The sequence below is a fragment of the Scyliorhinus canicula genome, chromosome 4 (assembly GCF_902713615.1).
Source record: "Scyliorhinus canicula chromosome 4, sScyCan1.1, whole genome shotgun sequence".
Taxonomy (NCBI): Eukaryota; Metazoa; Chordata; class Chondrichthyes; order Carcharhiniformes; family Scyliorhinidae; genus Scyliorhinus; species Scyliorhinus canicula.
The window spans coordinates 196006894-196027674 of record NC_052149.1 but is presented as its reverse complement, the minus strand read 5'-3'; the positions used below and the strand labels follow the sequence as shown (position 1 = coordinate 196027674).

The 20781-nt window shown below is 47.9% G+C and overlaps 1 protein-coding gene across 3 annotated transcripts in view; it reads right to left on the bottom strand.

Moving 5' to 3' along the window:
* kctd16b (potassium channel tetramerization domain containing 16b) overlaps positions 1–5761 on the bottom strand; it is a 323779-nt gene extending 318018 nt beyond the window's left edge. Inside the window, exon 1 of one of the 3 annotated variants that reach the window (XM_038795824.1) lies at positions 4735–5761. In XM_038795824.1, coding sequence (XP_038651752.1) covers positions 4735–5563 — 829 coding nt within the window. In that variant the 5' untranslated portion in view covers positions 5564–5761. The remainder of the gene's footprint in view (positions 1–4734) is intronic. The other 2 variants (XM_038795825.1, XM_038795826.1) reach the window with 2 other exon arrangements.
* Positions 5762–20781: the final 15020 nt, after the last annotated feature.

The window sequence follows — 20781 nt, the reverse complement described above, 5'->3', positions numbered from 1 at the left end:
AGGTAAGGACTATAGATTTCCGTCCCTAAAGGGCATTAGTGAACCAGGTGGGTTCTTACAACAATGGTTAATTCCTGATTTTTATTGAATTCAAATTCTACCATCTGCCATGCCTGAGAGGCCCAGATAGAGTAAATGTGAAGAAGATGTTTCCACTAGTAGGAGAAACTAGAACCCGAGGGCACAGCCTCAAACAGATGGCACAATCCTTTAAAACTGAGCTGAGGAGGAATTTCTTCAGCCAGAGGGTAGTGAATCTGTGGAACTCATTGCCTCAGAAGGCTGTGGATTCCAAGTCACTGAGTGTCTTTAAGGCAGAGATGGATAGGTTCTTCATTAATAAGGGGATCAAGAGTGATGGGGAGGAGGCAGGAGAAGGGGATGAGAAAAATATCAGCCATGATTGAATGGGGGAGCAGACTCAATCAGCCGAATTGCCTAATTCCTCTCCTATGTCTTATGGTGGGAGTTGAACCCTGGTCCTTAGATCATTATTACCCTGGGTCTCTGGATTACTAGTCAAGTGACAATCCCACTACGCCACCACTTCCTCTTACGGACCAAAGAAACCCAAGCAAATCATTATATATGATGTGCTCAGACAAAAGGAAAAGATTATTTGATCTTCACATGAAAAGCCAGGTCATGCTGGCATGGGGGCACATAGGGGCATGGTGTTGTCGGGTTGAAAGAGCTTTAACGTGGAAACTAACATCGCACTCATCACAGGGCAGGTATATATTTTTAAGTTTGCAGCATCAAGGAAAATAATGGACTTTAATAACCCAATATTTGGCAATGACAGTGCTTTAGTCCTAATTCACTGCTGTTGAGCCAAGTTGTTGCTCCTTTCACCACATAATGCAAGATAGTTGGCCGTTTGTTTCAAGAGTGGGAAGCTTTACTGCCCCACTGGCAAGTCCTCTGTCCTAAAACTAGAAAAAAATGCGCTGAATGCTCTCATGGCTCACACAATTTATGGCTTGGATGACCAATACTGCATCATCAGAATACAGCAATGCAGGACTACAAGCCTCACATATTCAACACTGACCATGTGCACTCCACTTTGTGATGTCGTTGCTGACTTGCCAAATTGCCTCCCACTTCCGACCCACTCCCCCACCGCCCCGAAATATACTGTTCATATCAGCTAGGGCCTGTTGTTCATTACTTCCCTTCATTGTCGGGTTGTTCAGGAACGTGTGTTGTATTTGTGAATTACTATCTTGGGATCAACCTCGTTGCATTTCAAGAATAAACTAATTAAGGAGGCAATTGACTGGGTCGAGAACAAGCATGAATGAGACAATGTTTGCCAGTGGTACAGCACCTAAAGATGATTCAGCAAGCCAGCGCTTTGTCATACATCCATTAAGGAGCAACAGCGTACCGAATCCCTGTCCCAACCCCGAGACCTCGATTTTCCCCCCGCTGTGTAATGCCTCTTGCGTTTAACGTTGCAACTTTACAAGTAGGTTGAAGTGAGAGCATTGCCTCAATTATCCCACTGTGAGCAATATCCCACAACATTGTAATGTGACATCAAACTGTAATAAACCCAGTTTTCCAAACGGTATCATTCTTTCGGGCGATGTGGGTCCAATAAAGTTGCACCAACCCTGGCAGGCAGGTCTTTGCCAGCAGAAAATACAGCTCGATACTGCCTGCTGCTATTACGGAGATATTGATCGAACCGATATGAATTATAACCTCCATTTGCAGCCATGGACAGTATCTCAGACAGGACAAGGAGTTGGTTTAATTAAGGCTGAATGGAAGTGTACTCATGCTGGGGGCTCCCGTCTGGAGGTGTTAGCCTAGTACTGGCCCAGCTATAAACGGCCAAACATCCTGCTCCCACCCTTAGAGAATGTGGCAGGCACTGTGCAATGGTTAGAATCACACCTTACAATCCAGCATCAAAAGTCCCTTCTTATTACATTTATTACTGTAGCAGTCAGTCACTGTCCAGGAGCATTGAGCCTCGCAGTGCGGGGCTGACACGCTCCTTATCGGAGGTGGGGTGGGGAATGGGGAGGTTGGAGAGTTACATTTACTGTAGAGTTCAGCTCCCAATGATTTATTCAATGCTATAATTATTTGCCAGCAATGCCCTACCCTGCAACTGCTACTGATTCTCTTTGCACACAGACGTTATGGCGGATTGGGCGCCTTCCCCTGGAGGGATCAATATAGAAACGGATGTACATGCGCAAAGTACGGCACAATCTGTACTCGTCTTTGTACACGTGTTGTGTTTCTTGCCCACTCGAACTCTTAACTGTTGTTCCGCTGTGAAAGCGGAATTTGTCCCGTTCACGATTGAATATTATTTTCTGTATACACAGTATCTCCACATCATATATATATATATAGTTTCCTTTCAGTTTAGCTCGAAATGGGAGGCAGCGGAGATGGTGTTCCCTCTCCTCTCTGCCCATGGGCACACTCGGTGCTGCCACTGCATTAATGTTCGGTGTTGGGTTCGAGGTGTAGGCTCACTGTTGAATGTGAACCGAAATGTACTGGGTGATAACCGGTGGATCCAGACTCAATATGACAGAAAGTAAATGAAATGTGCAACCTTAACGTGTTGGATGTGAACAGCATCATGTTGGGATAGTGGGAGTGGATGAGACATGTTGGGATAGTCGGAATGGCCTGGGGCATGTTGGATAGTGGGAGTGGATGGGACATGCTAGATAGTGGGAATGTACTGAGACATGTTGGATAGTGGGAATGGACTGGGACATGTTGGATAGTGGAAATGGACTGGGACATGTTGAGATAGTGGGAGTGGATGGGACATGTTGGGATAGTGGGAGTGAACTGGGACATGTTGGGATAGTGGGAGTGAACTGGGACATGTTGGGATAGTGGGAGTGAACTGGGACATGTTGGATAGTGGGAGTGAACTGGGACATGTTGGATAGTGGGAGTGGACTGGGACACATAATTTCATAGAATTTACAGTGCCGAAGGAGATCATTCGGCCCATCGAGTCTGCACCAGCTCTTGGAAAGAGCACCCCACCCAAGCCCATACCTCCACCCTATCCCCATAACCCACTAATCCCACCTAACACTAAGGGCAATTTGGATCCTAAGGGCAATTTAGCATGGCCAATCCACCTAACCTGCACATCTTTGGACTGTGGGAGGAAACCGGAGCACCCGGAGGAAACCCACGCACACACGGGGAGAACATGCAGACTCCACACAGACAGTGACCCAAGCTGGATTCGAACCTGGGACACTGGAGCTGTGAAGCATTTGTGCTAACCGCTATGCTACCGTGCTGCCCCATGTTGGGATAGTGGGAGTGGATGGGATATGTTGGGATAGTGGGAGTGTATGGGACATGTTGGGATAGTGGGCGTGGATGGGACATGTTGGGATAGTGGGAGTGAGCTGGGACATGTGGCAGTGTATGAGACATGTTGGGATAGTGGAAGTGGATGGGACATGTTGGATAGTGGGAATGGACTGGGATATGTTGAGATAGTGGGAGTGGATGGGACATGTTGGATAGTGGGAGTGGATGGAACATGTTGGGATAGTGGGAGTGAACTGGGACATGTTGGGATAGTGGGTGTGGTTGGGACATGTTGTAATAGTGGGATTGGATGGAACATGTTGGATAGCGGGTGTGAATGGGACATGTTGGATAGTGGGTGTGAATGGGACATGTTGGGATAGAGGGAGTGGACTGGAACATGTTTGGGATAGTGAGTGTGGATGGGACATGTTGGGATAGTGGGATTGGATTAGACATGTTGGGATAGTGGGAGTGAACTGGGACATATTGGGATAGTGGTCGTGGATGGGACATGTTGGGATAGTGGGAGTGAACTGAGACATGTTGGGATAATGGGAGTGGATGGGACATGTTGGGATAGTGGGAGTGAACTGAGACATGTTGGGATAATGGGAGTGGATGGGACATGTTGGGATAGTGGGAGTGGATGGGACATGTTGGGATAGTGGGAGTGGATGGGACATGTTGGGATAGTGGGAGTGAACTGGGACATGTTGGGATAGTGGGAGTGGATGGGACATGTTGGGATAGTGGGAGTGAATGGGACATATTGGCATAGTGGGAGTGGATTGGCACATGTTGGGATAGTGGGAGTGGATGGGACATGTTAGGATAGTAGATGTGGATGGGACATGTTGGGATAGTGGGAGTGATGGGACATGTTGGGATAGTGGGAGTGATGGGACATGTTGGGATAGTGGATGTGGATAGGACATGTTGGGATAGTGGGAGTGGATGGGATAGTTGGGATAGTGGGAGTGGACGGGACATGTTGGGATAGTGGGAGTGGATAGGACATGTTGGGATAGTGGGAGTGGATGGGATAGTTGGGATAGTGGGAGTGGACGGGACATGTTGGGATAGTGGGAGTGGATAGGACATGTAGGGATAGTGGGAGTAGATGTGATAGTTGGGATAGTGGGAGTGGATGGGACATGTTGGGATAGTGGGAGTGGATGGAACATGTTGGGATAGTGGGAGTGGATGGAACATGTTGGGATAGTGGGAGTGGATGGGACATGTTGGGATAGTGGGAGTGGATGGGACATGTTGGGATAGTGGGAGTGGATGGGACATGTTGGGATAGTGGGAGTGGATGGGACATGTTGGGATAGTGGGAGTGGATGGGACATGTTGGGACAGCAGGGTACACACGTGCTAGGTGCAAACAGCAATGCAATCGGCGGTACTCACGGTAGAAGAGGTATTCAGTGTAGCTGCTCCATGCCCTGTCGTCAATAGCCTGGCCGCACACTGAGCCGGTGAGAGATGAATTGCTGCCCAGTAGAGTGAAGCCTGCATCGGCCAGTGTGTCGAAGGCTCTCTCAAGTTGTCGGTAGCGGAGGTAGAAGCGGGACGTGTACCTGTCCGGTGTCCGGTCCGGATCCCTGCTCTCATTCACATTGTCCCCAAACACTTCCTTGAGGAGGCCGATGCGACCACAGGCGAGGATCCGCGGGACCCGGCGGAAGAGGCGGGCATCCCCCTGCAAGCTGTCCCGCCCCAGGACACAGGAGCCCCGGTAACCCAGGGTGATGAAGCCGGCCCTGCGCTCGGCTGCCTGGCTGCCAGCCCGGGGGAGGTCGCTGCCCTGGGACAGCTCGTCCAGGTCGCTGTGAGAGGGCTCCTCCAGGCCGGGGCTGTGCCCGTCCTCCGGGCTCAGCATGCGGACCAGCTCGGGCAGCTGGAAGAACTCAGCCTCCCGCCGGAGGCGCAGCTTCTCCGGGAAGAGCTCGGGCAGAACCACGGCGCGGTCCCGCAGGTAATCCAGGATGTAGCGGAACAAGAAGCCGTCCCTGTCGATGAAGAAGCGTCCACGGTTGTCCCGGGCCAGGTCCGGGCTGCCAGAGTTCCTCTTGTGGCCGAACATCCTGCCCAGCACCGAGTTGGGGAGGCTGGTCAGGGTGGAGAGCCGGGTGAAGTATACCTGGCCGCCCACATTCAGCTCCACCACCTCGGGCAGCGGCCCGCTGCTGTCCCGGGCGAGCGGGGCAGCTGGCCTGCAGTTAGCATTCAGAGCCATGGCCGGGAGCCCGGGGACAACTTGTGGCCAGGTGAGTGAGGCCGTGTCCACCCTCCTCCCCAGGCGGACAGCACAGTACAGTCAAGCGGGACAGACCGCCTCCCCTAGCCAAATAGCCAGCCCCAAACCAGCTGCTGCTCCAGTCCCGGAGAGGAGGCGAGTCTCAGCTCTGCTCCCCCCCCCCCCCCCACCCAACCCGCCCACCCTCCTCCACCTCCACTGCCTCCAAAGGGGGGGGATGGAGGAGGCGAGATCCCCGGCCCCGGGGTGATGCTGGTGCTGGGGGGAAGCTCACTCTTGTGGTCCGCTGGTTAAAGTTAGCGGCTGGGATGGCAGCTCTGCTGCTGCCTCCTGTCCCTCCCTGGGGGCGAGGAGAGGAGGGTGGGGAGGGGTGGGGGGGGGGGGGGGAGTGGCGGGGTTCCTGGTCACTGCCGCCGGGGTTCACTGCTGCAAAGCTGCCTGTGTCACATCTCCGTGAGAAAGGGAAAGCAGCTGGGGAAGCGCCTCTTACATCATCTTCTCCAGGATCACACACACACACACCGCCTCCTGTCGAGATCTACTTTCTCCAACTTGGGAGACTGGCACAGATGATTCAGCTTCGCGGGCAATCGAGAAGCAAGCTCGCAGTGCCCGGCTTCTGCATCTCGCCGACCGTCAGTGGCTCCATGCAGCCTCTCTCCCCCACCCTCCCTCCCTCTCTCCCACACACACACACTTGCTGAGACCCCCCTCCCCCCTGCCTGGCCCGGCTGGCTTTTCTCACGTCTCTCTCCCGGGGCTTTTCGCGGAAAGCAACGAGACGGGGAAATAATTGTCCCCCGTGGGTCACTCCCAGACACAAAGTTGTCATTGAACATTAGTCACCAGGAAACCGAGAGCACTCAATGCCCCACTCGGCGGAACACTGGGAGCTGCAGTCTCCTCTTCATTTGTCATTTCATCATCGTGTGCTGGAGCCTCTCGGGTTGCCAGGGATCAAATCTGCTGGGAGCAGACGGGGTATTTTAGCATTGTGGAATAAATAATGAAGTGACAGTGTGCGGCTAAGATGACCGAGTAATCCATAAAATCTCGCAGCCACATCTGAAGCGCACGCCAGAGATACAGAAATGTTACAAAAAAGAAGACGAGGTCCAATTTTTTATTTTGAGAGAGAGTCTGTATGCAACGTACGAAGTAAAAGTTTACCTTTGGGGGCATGTATGGCCGGTATTAACCTCAATAAAGTCGAATGCAATCGATAGTAATAACAAATAAAGCTGCGGTGAATTATTACCGGAATACCAGTAGTATTTTATTTTCTCCAACAGCCGCCTAACACATCCACCCACTAGTAATCCCACATGACGGTGGCTAAAAATAGCATCATTAAACATTTAAAAAACATAGAATTTTCTTCCCAGAGAAACAAACTGTGCCACAAACGAAATAGCCCATTGATAACTTATTCGTGTTATTGTGGTTGATTTAATTGGGTAAAAGGGTTGTCAGAATTCAAACGCTTGCATCAAATCTAGCGACCATTCTCCACGGGTGCCATCTCCTACAATATGGTTGTAAAATAGCATTGTGGCACTCAAACCACACGAGGCTCAACAATATCAGGACCGATTTTTTTTTCCAGGTTAATGCTGTTTAAACTATCCACAGGTGACGTTATAGGAGTCAAAAAACACAAACACTGACAATGGGAATTCGAACAGAAAATGCTGAAAGTGCATCTGCAAAGAGAAACCTTGGGTTTAACAATTGCTAATGATCGCATTAAATGTTAACCTACCTTTGTTCCCTCTTGAACTTGCTATCCGGATCCGGGATTGTTTTTTTAATTATTACGTTGCAATAAAAATATAAGCAGCAGGTGCAACATGTTGTGGTCGTTTCAAAACCTGCCAATACTGTCCAGTCACAATCTCCGGATAAAGTTTTGTCAGTTTCTGTCCACCCCACAATTGTACACGTGGAGTTTTTAAACTTCCTCGGCTGCTTGGCCTCTGACCTGTCACAAAGGAAGCCATACATTTAGGATATTATTAATATGGATATTATTAATTGTGGCTGGACCAATAGTTGCTCACTCATTAATCTTCTGCCCTCCACTTCGGCCAGTTTTGTGGCCTGGGGGACATTTAGTGAAGTGGGAGGTGGATGGGGCCACCTCTGATTGGCTGTCAGCTTTCCGCGCAAAGTAGCCCATTTGGTCGTCGCCCCATCCACCATCTGAAATATGCCCCACCCCCCAACCAGAATACACAGTGACAGCAGTGTGTACCATAGAGAAGCAACATGCCAAGGCTCCTTTGACAACACCTTCCAAACCTTCTACCAGCCAGAGGGACAAGGGCAGCAGAGACATGGTAATGCTATCACTTGGAAGTTCTCCCCCAAGCCACACATTATTGTGACTTGGAACTATATCACCATTCCTTCACTGTTGCTGGGTCAAAATCCTGGAACTTCCTTCCTAACAGCACTATGAGTGTACCTACACAATGTGGAGATGCCGGCGTTGGACTGGGGTGAGTACAGTAAGACGTCTTACAACACCAGGTTAAAGTCCAACATGTTTGTTTCAAACAATAGCTTTCAGAGCACTACTCCTTCCTACACCACATGGAACACAACGGTTCAAGAAGGCAGCTCACCACCATCTTCTCAGGGGCAATTAGGGATGGACAACATAAGGTGGGCTAGCCAACAATGTCCATAAGGACACAAGATTCCTTTGAATGAATAAACAAACACTGTGCACCTGGAGTACCTTGGCCCTAAAGGAAGGCCCACCACTGGCCTGTCAAATGCCTGAATGGCACAAGATGAGCCAGGCCTTCCTAAAAAGAAACAACACAGGGACCTCACCAGCTGCTCAGTCGGCAGCTGAGACCCTCATTGCCGATCCTGCCATCTATCCATGTCCACTTGAGTAATTACACAAATAGCATCATAATTTTTAATGCAGTGTTTTCTATAAATATATTTGCTTCAGTGGCAGCAGTGAACCCATAAGCAGATTCCATTTGCTTATGTCCAAATCAACTCCGCAGTCCATTATCAACACGATGATGTGACCTCGGGGTGTAAGAATGTATCTGTTCCCTTTGATGTACAGTATGAACTAGGTATCATTTTTGAACATGCCTTCATGTGTGCTTTTACAGCATTTCAGTAGGTGGTGGTCCATTTACACTTTGGTGAGATAAGGCTAGAATGAATAATTCAGCTGTTTTATTTCTGATAGGAAGTGGGCATACCGAGCAGCAGTTATGATTGAACTCAATGCAATCAATATAAAATAACAATTCTACACATCACCCCATCAGTATGTCAGCTTACTTGACTTAACAAAGATAACTTCGAATCTGAATGAAAATCTGTCGAGCAGCTTTCTATTAAAACATCAACATGTTAGTGCATATTTCTGTCTCTATTTTATCTCCGTGTGTCACAACCAGAGGGGAAGATCTATGCCAGATTTTTCCTGCTGAGCATCCAGGACCCAGAACTTTCCAACACATAATGAGTCTGTGGTGGTTATTGATTACACAGGCAAGATGACTACGCACGTATTATTTTAAGTCTTCAGGAAATCAATTTCACTGCCTAACTCATTATATTTGACCACCTTTCGCCTCAGTTTTTAAAATATATATGTGAATACATGTGTTTAAAAACATGTATAAATGCATCTCTTTAACATTTATCAATTCCCTCAGTAAATAAGATGGTCACAGTGGCCCAAGTCATAAAACTCCCCAACTTTGTGTTGTTGGGTAATGTCATTATATTAAGTTTACATCTAGATCCAGAAAGGAAGGGGATACACAACTTTAGTTGTGATATAAACCGCACTGTGACAACAAACATTACATTGATTGGAAACACAATTTTTGCATACTTATTTCCATGCTGTCAATCAGGACAAAATATTGATTAAGGCCAAAATTTCTGTCTGCCAGTTTTAAGGAAGCCGAGGAAAATGTATTTTGGCAATCACAAACCAGTTATTAATTCACAACATAGACTGTCCATGAATTAGCAAATGTTGTCAGAAGTACATGTGGCTGGTGGTAATAAACTGGTATAGTGGGATTGATGCCCAGAAGCTAGCTTAATACTAGACTCCCTTAACTTGAGGTCATCCAAAGCTCTGCTGCCTGTGTCCTAACTCACATCAATTCCCATTCACTGATCACCTATTCACCTATCCCGTCCACCCATCCCTGTGCACGCTGACCTACATTGATTTCCCGCCGAGCAATACCTTTATTTCTAAATTCTTATCCATGTCTTCAAATCTTTCCGTGGCCTTGAATCCGAAAACTCCCCCCAAACTGCTGCCACCCCTCCCGCGCTCATCCAATTCCGGCCGCTTGAGCATCCCTGATTTTAATTAGTCCAGCAATAGCACACCAATTGCTTAGGTCCTAAACCATGGAGATCCATCCCTACACATCTCAACCGCCAATGCTTTCAATAAGCTTTTCGTCTGACCTAGTATCTCCTTATGTCATTCAGTATCATATTTTGTTTTATAATGGGCCCTTGAAGAGACCTATAATGTTTTATTATTTTAAAGGTGCCATGTATATATAGTTGCTGATTTATTTTCTGAGCTTTATTCAGCTCATGCCTTTACTACACCTATTGAGGGTACAGTCGCTGCAGATACTGGGTGTTCAAGCTGAAACACTTCTTTGTCACCAAGATGTCCTCTTGCACCTTGATGAACAAAGAAAAATCACCAAAAACATAATTTGCGATGCTGCAGGCACTTGAGCTCATTCGAGAAAGTTAAACCTCAATCAAGCATTGATATTCTTTCTCAAGGTAAAAGGGTCACATAAATGTATCTGCTATTGAGAAACATACATAAAACATCCATAGAAAATAAAAGCAGGAGGAGGCCACTCGGCATTGCGAGCCTGCTCCATCATTCATTTTATTATGGCTGCTCATCAAATTCATTACGCTGATCCCGCCTTCCCCCCAATCCCTTGATCCATTTAGCCCCAAGAGCTATATCAAATTCCTTCTTGAAATTACACAATGTTTTCGCCTCAACTACGTTTTCAGGTAGTGACTATAACCACAGTACGATAGACTATTACTCCATCATAAGCCTTTTGATTTATGCACTGAGGAATTGCATTTAGACAATTTGATGGCAGCCTCAGGCATTCCAAAGGGAGAGGGTGTGACTTAGGGTGGCACGGTAGCATAGTGGCTAGCACTGTTGCTTCACAGCACCAGGGACCTAGGTTTAACTCCCGACTTGGGTCACTGCCTGTGCAGAGTCTACACATTCTCCCTGTGTTTGTGTGGGTTTCCTCCAGGTGCTCCGGTTTCCTCCCACAGGTCCTGAAATACGTGCTTGGAAGGTGAATTGGACATCCTGAATTCTCCCTGTGTACCCAAACAGGCACCGTAGTGTGGTGACTAGGGGCTTTTCACAGTAACTTCATTGCAGTGTTAATGTAAGCCTACTTGTGACACTAGTAAAGATTATTATTATAATAATTATTGCAGATCTAAATGTGGATATAACCTCCCTTAGCTACAGAGTGAGAATTGTGGGTGCATTATCCATGACTTTCCTCCCATTATTGTTAATAGATGGACCTTTACAGATGAAACATCCATCTGTTTTGGACCTCGGAACATTTCATCCTTTAATCATCCAAATTATAAATGTTTGTTGTTGCAAAATATTTTGGGCTAAGAATTGAATTGCACCCAAAAGCAGGCATGCATGAGGTCCAGTGGACACTGTAAATGTCTGGCAATGTGTCACTGGGACCATGTGAAATTGGCGCTAGCCATTCATTGTACTGAGTAAGCATGCAGATCATCCTAAACAGTTCTCCCTGTTGGCTGTGGCCTGTTTTGGAGAATGGGAAAATTGCTGATGCCCCTTAACAGCAGCCTATACCTCTCAAAGGAGAGGTGCACCAAAGCTCCAAGCAACATGATACGCAAGGGCCTACGAAAGATGGCTGCAGGAGCTTCAACAAGATTACCTGATGCAGGTTTGGAGGCCCTTGTGGTCAGCAAGTGGTGGAGAAGGAGAAAGATACCACTTTGAAAAACAGCACAACATAGCTGAAGAGTTTAATGCAAAGTTAAAACTCCCAGGACTTGAGTACTATGCAAAAAGAAGTTTACTAACCTCACTAGGGTTATCAAAGTAAGAATCTATGCTTTGAACTCAATTATCTTCTGCTCACCCCTTCAAGCCACTACTTTGATCAGTTCCTTCCCCTCCCCCACGTCCCTTCACTCTCCTATAGTCAGTTGCACCATTCCTGACTCCACAATCTTTCCCCTCCTATTCATGCTTTGTGCACTCCTTTCCTCCAGACCCATTTCTGCACAGCCTATGGGCTGAATTTTACGGCCCTGTCACAGAACGGGTGGGGCTGCAAACTGAGGCGAGCCAATCAAAAGTCCATTGACTTTGGCAGTAGCGGGAAATCCAGGCGACGGAAAATTCCACCCCTGCACACAACTTTCTTTCTATTGAACCCTGGCAGGCATTTTTGTTGAAATTGTTCAGAGGACTAACACTAATACACATTTTTTTCTTTCAGAAGAATGCTGTGCACAATTTGAGGACACAGGCAGAAACCAATGTCCTCACTGGAGGACCAGATCCTCTCCCTGACTGGTATGGGGGTCAAAGAACCACTACAGTACAGAAGCAGGCTATTAGGCCCATTGAGTACCTGGAGGAAATCCACGCAGTCACTGGGAGAATGTGCAAACTCCACACAGCCAGTCACCTGTGATGGGGAATCGAACATGGGTTCCTGCCGCTGTGAGGCAGCAGTGCTAACCATTGTGCCAGCATGCCACCCCCATGGCCATGACTGTGGTGAGTGAAAATAGAGTGGAGATGCTAAAGATTTTTCCATGTTATCCTATTATTTCCTTCATCCCACTACCTCATCCTACGCATGTATTTGGCAAGTTGCAGCCGATCATCTCTCTCTTTCTGCTAATCCTTGCCCTTCACTTTAATTTCAGGTCCAGAAGGTATCAAGGCCCCTGTGGCACGTTAATGAAGCTCGTGGTTGAAGTTTTCAATTTCTACTTGCTGCTTGATGTTGGTACATTCACTACCTGCCAAATTGTGCTTTGTTCTATAAACATGAAAAGTGGCTCAGCCATCATATAAGTGTTCAATGCCATGAGGTATATCTTGCATGACAGACAAAGTTGTTCTGGATATGATTTATTTTGTATAGATCTGATCTTATTGATACTGGATCAGCACTTGGGTAATTTTCTCAGGTGTGACTGATCCAGGTTTACATTGGAAGCAGCCTGTAGGAATAATCTCCTTCACCTTTCCTTTTTCATGTGAATTGCAGATCCAAGAAGGAATACAGATAGTCTGATATAAGTAGACTTCTGTGACTATTTGATGGATTTCAAACCAGGTAATCTGACAAGTGAGCAATAAGAATGGTAATCAGTGTCAGGCTCCAGGATTGGCAAACATACCTTATTGAAAGAATCTGCAGATATTTTAAGTTTTAAGGGGACAACAGTTGGAGCATAATTGTAGCAGTAACTGATTAAGCATTGTTTCCCATTACAATTAATTAAGCATTGGGGTTTAGGGTATCAGTGGAACAGTATTGCTTTTCAAAATTTTATATAAATCCAATCTTAATCCCAAAGGCAAGGAAAAACTATGCACAAGGTACATAAAGCATGCTCCAGACTAGAAAAGTCTAAATTCCGAATGTGCATACTTTAAAAAATAAATTAGGTGAGCTTGTTGTTCAAACTGTCCCCATTCCATCACCACCAATCCACCAACCCCTATCCTCTCCATTTAAAAAAAAGGTTTGGGCGAGTAGCTGATACTTCTGGTCAAATGTTTGAATTTGACACTTACTTTTAAAAATGCAGACAAGCAAGACTGAACCTATTGCAGAATGCTGTATGTTGAAGTAGGCGGTTGTACATAATTGCCAGACGTGAGAGGTTTATGACTAATACCATTCTGTTGTGTGAAGAGCCTGCGATCAGTCCAATGTTGCACTACAGTGGGAAGCAATTTTAAAGGTTTTGGCGCTCATCTCAGGGGACATCTTCTTTTTTTCATTCTTGGATCAAATCGGAAAAATTCAGCAGTGTGTAATCGCAGTTTTACAAACAAGAGAAAAGGTCGGGCATCACTTTGAAAATTTGCATTTCCAGCCAATCCCATCTGGGCAACTGCTTCAAAGCTCTTTCATTTATTTGAGATGCTGACAGACTGGATTCAGAACCTGTGGCTCCCTTTCTGTTTGAAACATTTATCCTGAAGGATTAATTTGCCTCAATATAGTCTACAGTTGGCAAGTACATTTTTGTCCAAAAAAAAGGCAAATTATTCAAAGTTTGAATTAAGGATTTAAACAGAATAGTTAAATGAAAAATCAACACTAAAAATTTGAATGATGAAATAATTTGAATGAAATGGCTCATTTAAAATGATAACTCTATCCTGGGTGATTTACTTGATAGGGTCATATCTTTGATAATGATGCTTCATTATCATCAGAGGTATAACAGCAATGTTTGGTTTATTTTGATGCTTTTCTGACTTTAATAAAATCCTGCCAATTTCGCCCTCACTCCAGAGCCAATGCACTTCACAACAATGTGCACCCATTCTGACTTTACCTGCTTTTCAGTACTAATTCCTCTCTCCACCCTCACTGTTACCTCACTTTACTTTCACTGTAAATTAATTGCACCCTTACAGTAATCTCACATTCACTTCATTGCAATCTCATTCCATCCATTGTTGCCTTTGTTACAGTATGACATGTTATTGTCACATCTATGCCACATTATTATATATTTTTATGGATACACCAGGCTTCCTGCCTGTCTTCTGTAAACACCCCCTTGTGGCTACAGAGATTCATTCAAATGCAAGTTTTAACTAACTATGGATGCAATTCAATAGAAAAATTTCAAAGGGCGAGACCTTCCGGAAAACTTTCCAAGTGCTGCAGCAAGCGGGAATTGCCGGCGCTCGGCCCAGCGAGGGCGGCAACGCTTTTCAACGTTAATTGATCCACTTAACGAGGCCTCACAGGCTTCTCGCCCCGAATGCTGGCTCGCCAGCTGATTCGCCGGGACCGCACTCGCCAGCTTCCCTCTAACAAAGCCGAGCAGCACTTAAACTGCACTTGCTCAGCCAACCCAGCCAGCTCGCAACTATGGCGTTGAGGAGACCGGCCCCAAGATTCGGGGATGCTGACCTGGGGAGGCTCCTGAACATGGTGGAGGCCAGGACGGATGTCCTGTTCCCCTGAGGGTCCTGGAGAGTGAGCTACAAGGCAGCCAGTGTTGCCTGGGACAAGGTGGCGGCAGCAGTCAGCTCGGGCAATGTGACCAGGAGGACTGGCCTCCAGTGTGGGAAGTAGGTTAATGACATACACCAGGCAGAACAAGTGAATAGACACCAATGTCCCACCCCCCAAGGGTCCATCCACCCAGGCGACCCCCAACCCTCCCTCCATACCCTCTGCTCCTTCAGCATTCCCTCCACCACAACCCTCCCTTCACACCACCACCACCCCCCCCCCCCCCACAACTGTGAACCACACGTGTGGTTAACGATGCCCTCTCTGTGTCCCTTTAGGAAAAGCTCTCCCATAATCGGCAGGACAGAGCCCAGACTGGCAGTGGGAGGATTTGAGAATCTTCACCTCCTTCGAGGAGTGGATCTTGGAGGTGACCGGAGTGGCCGAGGACAGGGCGGTCACACACGTGAGGTTGGCAGGTGCCGCAGAGGTGAGGAACCACCAGGCTCCACCCCGAGGACCTGTCAAATGTGAGTTGTTATTGCCTTTCCGACTGACCCATCCCTCCCACTGACCACATGTCCATTCACCCCCGCATGTCCACCTGCCGACGGTGCCGACCAATCCCGGGCGGCCCCCTCTCCTGACTCCGAGAACACCTTGGAGGAGAGCACTGAGGATGCAACTGTTATAGTCACGGCACAGCTGTCATCCCCACCCTCCACCAGTGCAGATACACACACCTCGGTGGGACATGTTAGTGGATAGGCTTCAGCAGCACAATTTGGTGAACATCACACTGCTGCTGATGTACATCTGATGTAGGCAGGAACCCTCAGGTGAGACATTAGTTGGAGGTCTGCTGGATGCCTAAACCCAGCTGGGTCCCAGCCTAATGATGAGCCCCTGGAACAGAGTCACCCTGAGCTGAAGGGGATGATGATGACCAACCTACACATTCAGAAGGTTATATCAGCGTCACTCCAGCAGATCCATAGCCGATTAGAGGAATCCCAGAGGTTCCGGGCGCAGGAGATGGCGGCGGGAATGAGTGGCACCAAGGCCAACATTGCCAGGGTGGCCACCGCAATGGGGAGCCTGGTGCACGACGTCGGCAGCCCTGAGTGAAGGTGTCCAAGGAATTGCGCAGTCGGTAACGGCCATGGCTGAGGGCCTCGGCAGTATGTCTGCTTGACTGCAGGATGTCACCCAGTGCCAGGCTAACCTTGATGGGGTTTTGTGGGATATGGCCTTCTCTCAGATGGGAATGGCCGTGATGCTGCGGAGCTTGTCCCAGTTGAAGGTGGGCATGGCTGAGACACTGCAGAGCATGTCCCGGTCACTGGAGGATGTGTCCCAGTCACTGAGCAGCATCGCCCATGGCGTCAACACAATGGTGCGGACTATGGTGAACCACCAGGGCAGGCAGAGCCAAATGATGCGAGGTTCGAATCAGCTGCCCCTCAGTCTCTATGTGAACCCCAGGGCCCTATGGGCACCGACCGGAGGAGTCGCATGGGGCGGTGACAGTGGCCACCAGCACCCCCGTGTTCCACCCCCCTGATGAAGCTGCATCTCGGGGTCAGTACATGGGACAGGGCGGCAAGGCTGTGCATGTGCCATCGACAAGTGAGCCGGGGCCTCTGGACCCAGAGCCCCCAGAGGCTGCCTGCCCAGCCATGGGGCGAGGTAAGCAGCTGGCTGCCTCTACCTCAGATGTGCATCCTGGGGACACACCTAGACGTAGTGGTAGAGCTAGGAGGGCCAGGCATGTTGAGCATCACCAACGGCACCGGAATAGTGGGGGAGGAGTTGGGTAAGGGATGGGGAGGGGGTGGGTTGGGGGCTGGGGGGGTGGGGCGGTAGGGAATGACACTATTGGGAATGAGGTACTGTACAGCACATTAAACAACATTATACAGAATCATTGTGATGCCTCTGTCACTTTCTTCCGCAATGTGGGCTGACCCCCTGACCTTTAACGTATCTCTCCAGGCAACCCCCCCCCCCCACATCCCCATCTCCCCCCCCCCATGATGCAGACGCCCTCAATCATGGCCATCACACACTGAGCTATGCCTTGGGCACCACTACTCAGGATGCGGACGTCATGCTCCAGACCTTCTACTGCTGTTGTCACCCTAGCAGTGTTGGTTTTAATGCCATACATTGTCGACATCATTTCCTGCACACGTAGCCTTTGGGACTCCTCCAATTGGCTATGCACTCACTGGAATGTCGCTAACGTCCCCTCCTGAATCTCACAGCTGTGCCCTATCATCTGTATCAGCTCTGGGATAACCTTGTCCAGAGGCTCGGCACCTGACTGGGACCCAACTGAGTCCTGGGATGCAGCAGACCTCCAACTGCTGTCTCCCTTCGATGTTCCTGCCTCCACCTGATGCGCATCAGCGACTGTGTGGTGCTCACCAGATTGTGCCGCAGAAGCCTGTCCACTAATGTCACCCACTGAGGTGTGTGTCTCTGTGTTAGTGGAAGGTGCGGTGACAGCTGTGATGCTTCGATGGTGTTCTCTTCGGAGCGCTCCTCCGAGGCGGTCTCTTGGGTGGTGGGTGGAATTGGCTCTGGATGGCCCGGCCTTAACAGATGGAGATCCTGTGAGAAAATGGACATGTGGTCAGTGGGAGGGAAGGATCTGTTTGTCTGACATGAACAACTCACTTGAGACACTCCATCTGTGTGAAGGGACAGTGGATCCTCACCTCTCTGGCGGAGGCCAATCTTGGTGTCGGTGACACAGCAAGAGTTCAGGCACAGTGTTCAGGCTTCAAAGTTTGATTGAAACGCGATGCACTAATCATCCTCTGAGACATGGCACGTGTACCCTCGAGAAGCCATTTGAGAGTTGAGGAGTGTGAAGTGCTCTCACAAATAACAAAGACAATTCCTTATTTGAAACAGCCTTCAGCTGTGAAGTTAGAGGCTCCTCACAGTCAAAGGGAGTTAAAGTGACTTTCAGTATAGAACCAAGAGCAGGGCTCTTTCCTGGAAGTGTGCGGAAGGACAGACAGGCTGCAGCTTTGGTTGCCCCTGTTATGGGTCTCCACAATATTTAAAAATGGTTTGAAGGTCTAACACATACAAGACCCTAACCTCACTGGCCCCCGAGCTAAAACACTTCAGCCCTCCCGACCCCTCACCCCCTTCCCCCATCGAGCACTGGGCCAGCAGCTCCGGTGCCCTTGAGCTGCATGCCAGAAAATGGAAATGTCTACTCACCTCCTCACTTCCCCTCAATTGCCATTGCACCAACTTCACGTTTTTAAAAAAGAATACTAAACGACGTCCATGTCATTTCTTGCTGGGGAGTCAGTTAATTCCCTGGAGGCCGCTGCATTCAATTTCAATCTCGCCAATAAGATAGAAATGAAACTTCATTTCAATGGACTAGTTTATCACAGTGGGCTAAATCACTGGCTTGGAATGCAGAACAATGCCAGCAATGTGGGTTTAATTCCCGTACCAGCCTCCCCGAACAGGCGCTGGAATGTGGCGACTAGGGGCTTCTCACAATAACTTCATTGAAGTCTACTCGTGACATTAAGCTATTATCGTATGAATGCAAATGAGGGTTAATGATATGCTCACCATTTTGGGGCGAGATCGTGAGGGGGCCGTGCAAGTTTTAAACTGGTTTGTGCCCGGTGCAAATCTCGATTTTGGCCATTCCCGCTATTTACCCGGCACTCCCAGATCCACGCTGGGCGCAACGTGGATGTTAAGTCGTGCCCTATATTTCTGAGAATCATTTGCAAATATAATGAGGACTGGTTTCTCTAAAACTATTAATCGAAAGAATCAATGTAATTTAAGTTCATTAAAATGGTGCTTCTCAGAGTTCACCAGAGAGTCTTTCAAAATGCGGGTGTTGCATTCTCATCAAATACCTGACCCATACTGATTCTAGCCGAACCTCATTTAAACCCATTTGTGGGTCTCATAATGAGCAAAGCTGAACAAAGAGATACCACTGACTGGATTACTGCTGGACCAGGACTCCCTTTCGCATTGTAAGGTTGAAACAATGATCTTTGCTTCTGACTTAACTTGCACTGGTGTTATGATTTGGCTCCTGGATTTGGATTTGCTTATTGTCACGTGTACCGAGGCACAGTGAAAGCAACTCAAACAGGTCATTTAGCACATGTCAAGAAAATAAAATAAAAATAAAATACATAGAAGGGCAACACAAGGTACACAATGTAAATACATAGACACCAGCATCAGATGAAGCATACAGGAATGTATTGTTAATCAGGTCAGTCCATAAGAGGTTCGTTTAGGAGTCTGGTAACAGCGGGAAGAAGCTGTTTTTGAGTCTGTTCGTGCGTGTACTCAGGCTTTTGTAGCTTCTGCCCAATGGAAGATGTTGGAAGAGTGAGTAAGCCGGTTGGACGGGCTCTTTGATTATGCTGCCCGCTTTCCCCAGGCAGCAGGTGGTGTAGATGGAGTCATTGGATGGGAGGCAGGTTTGTGTGATGGACTGGGCTGTGTTCACGACTCTCTGAAGTTTCTTGCTGTCTTGGGCCGAGCAGTTGCCATACCAGGCTGTGATGCAGCCAGATAGGATTCTTTCTATGGTGCATTTGTAAAAGTTGGTAAGGGTTAATGTGGACATGGCAAATTTCCTTAGTTTCCTGAGGAAGGAGAGGCGCTGTTGTGCTTTCTTGGCATCGACGTGGGTAGACCAGGATAGAACTTTGGTGATGTGCATCCCGAGGAATTTGAAGCTGTTAACCATCTCCACCTTGGCCCCATTGATGCTGACAGGGGTGTGCACAGTACTTTGTTTCCTGAAGTCAATGACCAGCTCTTTAGTTTTGCTGGCATTGAGGGATAGATTGTTGTCGTTCGCTACTCCACTCGGTTCTCTATCTCCCTCCTGTATTCTGGCTCATCATTATTTGTGATCCGACCCATTATGGTCATGTCGTCAGCAAACTTGTATATGGAGTTGCCACGTAGTTGTGTGTGGACAGGGAGTATACTATGGGGCTAAGTACGTAGCCATGCAGGGCCCCGGTATTGACGACTACCATGGGGGAGGTGTTGTTGTTTATTCTTACTGATTGTGGTCTATGGGTCAGGACGTCGAGGATCCAGTTGCATAGAAAGGAGCCAAGTCCTAGGTTTTAGATCTTTGATGTGAACCTGATCCTGCACCTGATTACCACAAAATTCCACTTCACAGCAACTTGTAGAGATTACATCTGACTATCTTATTTATCTGATGTACATTATGTATCCATCTGTGCAATTTTAATCATTTCCCACCATTGACAGCCATGTTTTCAGCTGCTTAGGCCCTAAGTTCTGGAATTTCCTCCCTAAATCATTCCATCTCTTTACCTCTCCTCCTTTATGACACTTCTTTAAACAAATCTTCAGGCCAAGATTTTGGTCAACTGTCCCAATGTTTCCTTCTGTGCCTTGGTGTCAAATATTCTTTGATGCCAATCCCCTGAAGAACCCTGGAATATTTTGTCACATACATGAAGGCACTATATAAATGTAGTGTGTTGTTGTGTGCAGTTGCCTAAATTATGTCTGATTTTGATTCAATCCCAACAGTAAGAATGGGAAATCAGCAGGCACATGCCTGCTCCTGCCTGCCTGGTCTTCATTATTAATTAAAAGCAGATCTGGGGAGACAGGCCCAAAGGATGTGACTTTTGGGAAGAGAGCCAGTCACCCATTTCCAGTTGCAAAAGGACAGCCACAATTTTGATTCATGTGAATTTAGCAGGTACGCTGTGGGTGGCAAAGAGGCATCCTGTTGCAGCTCAACATTGTACAGCCTTCTGGAAAGGCAACTGGCCTGAGTGCTGGGATGACACGAGAGGCCAGTGGGTAGATGTTCAAGAGTACAGATCAGGAGATGAATTG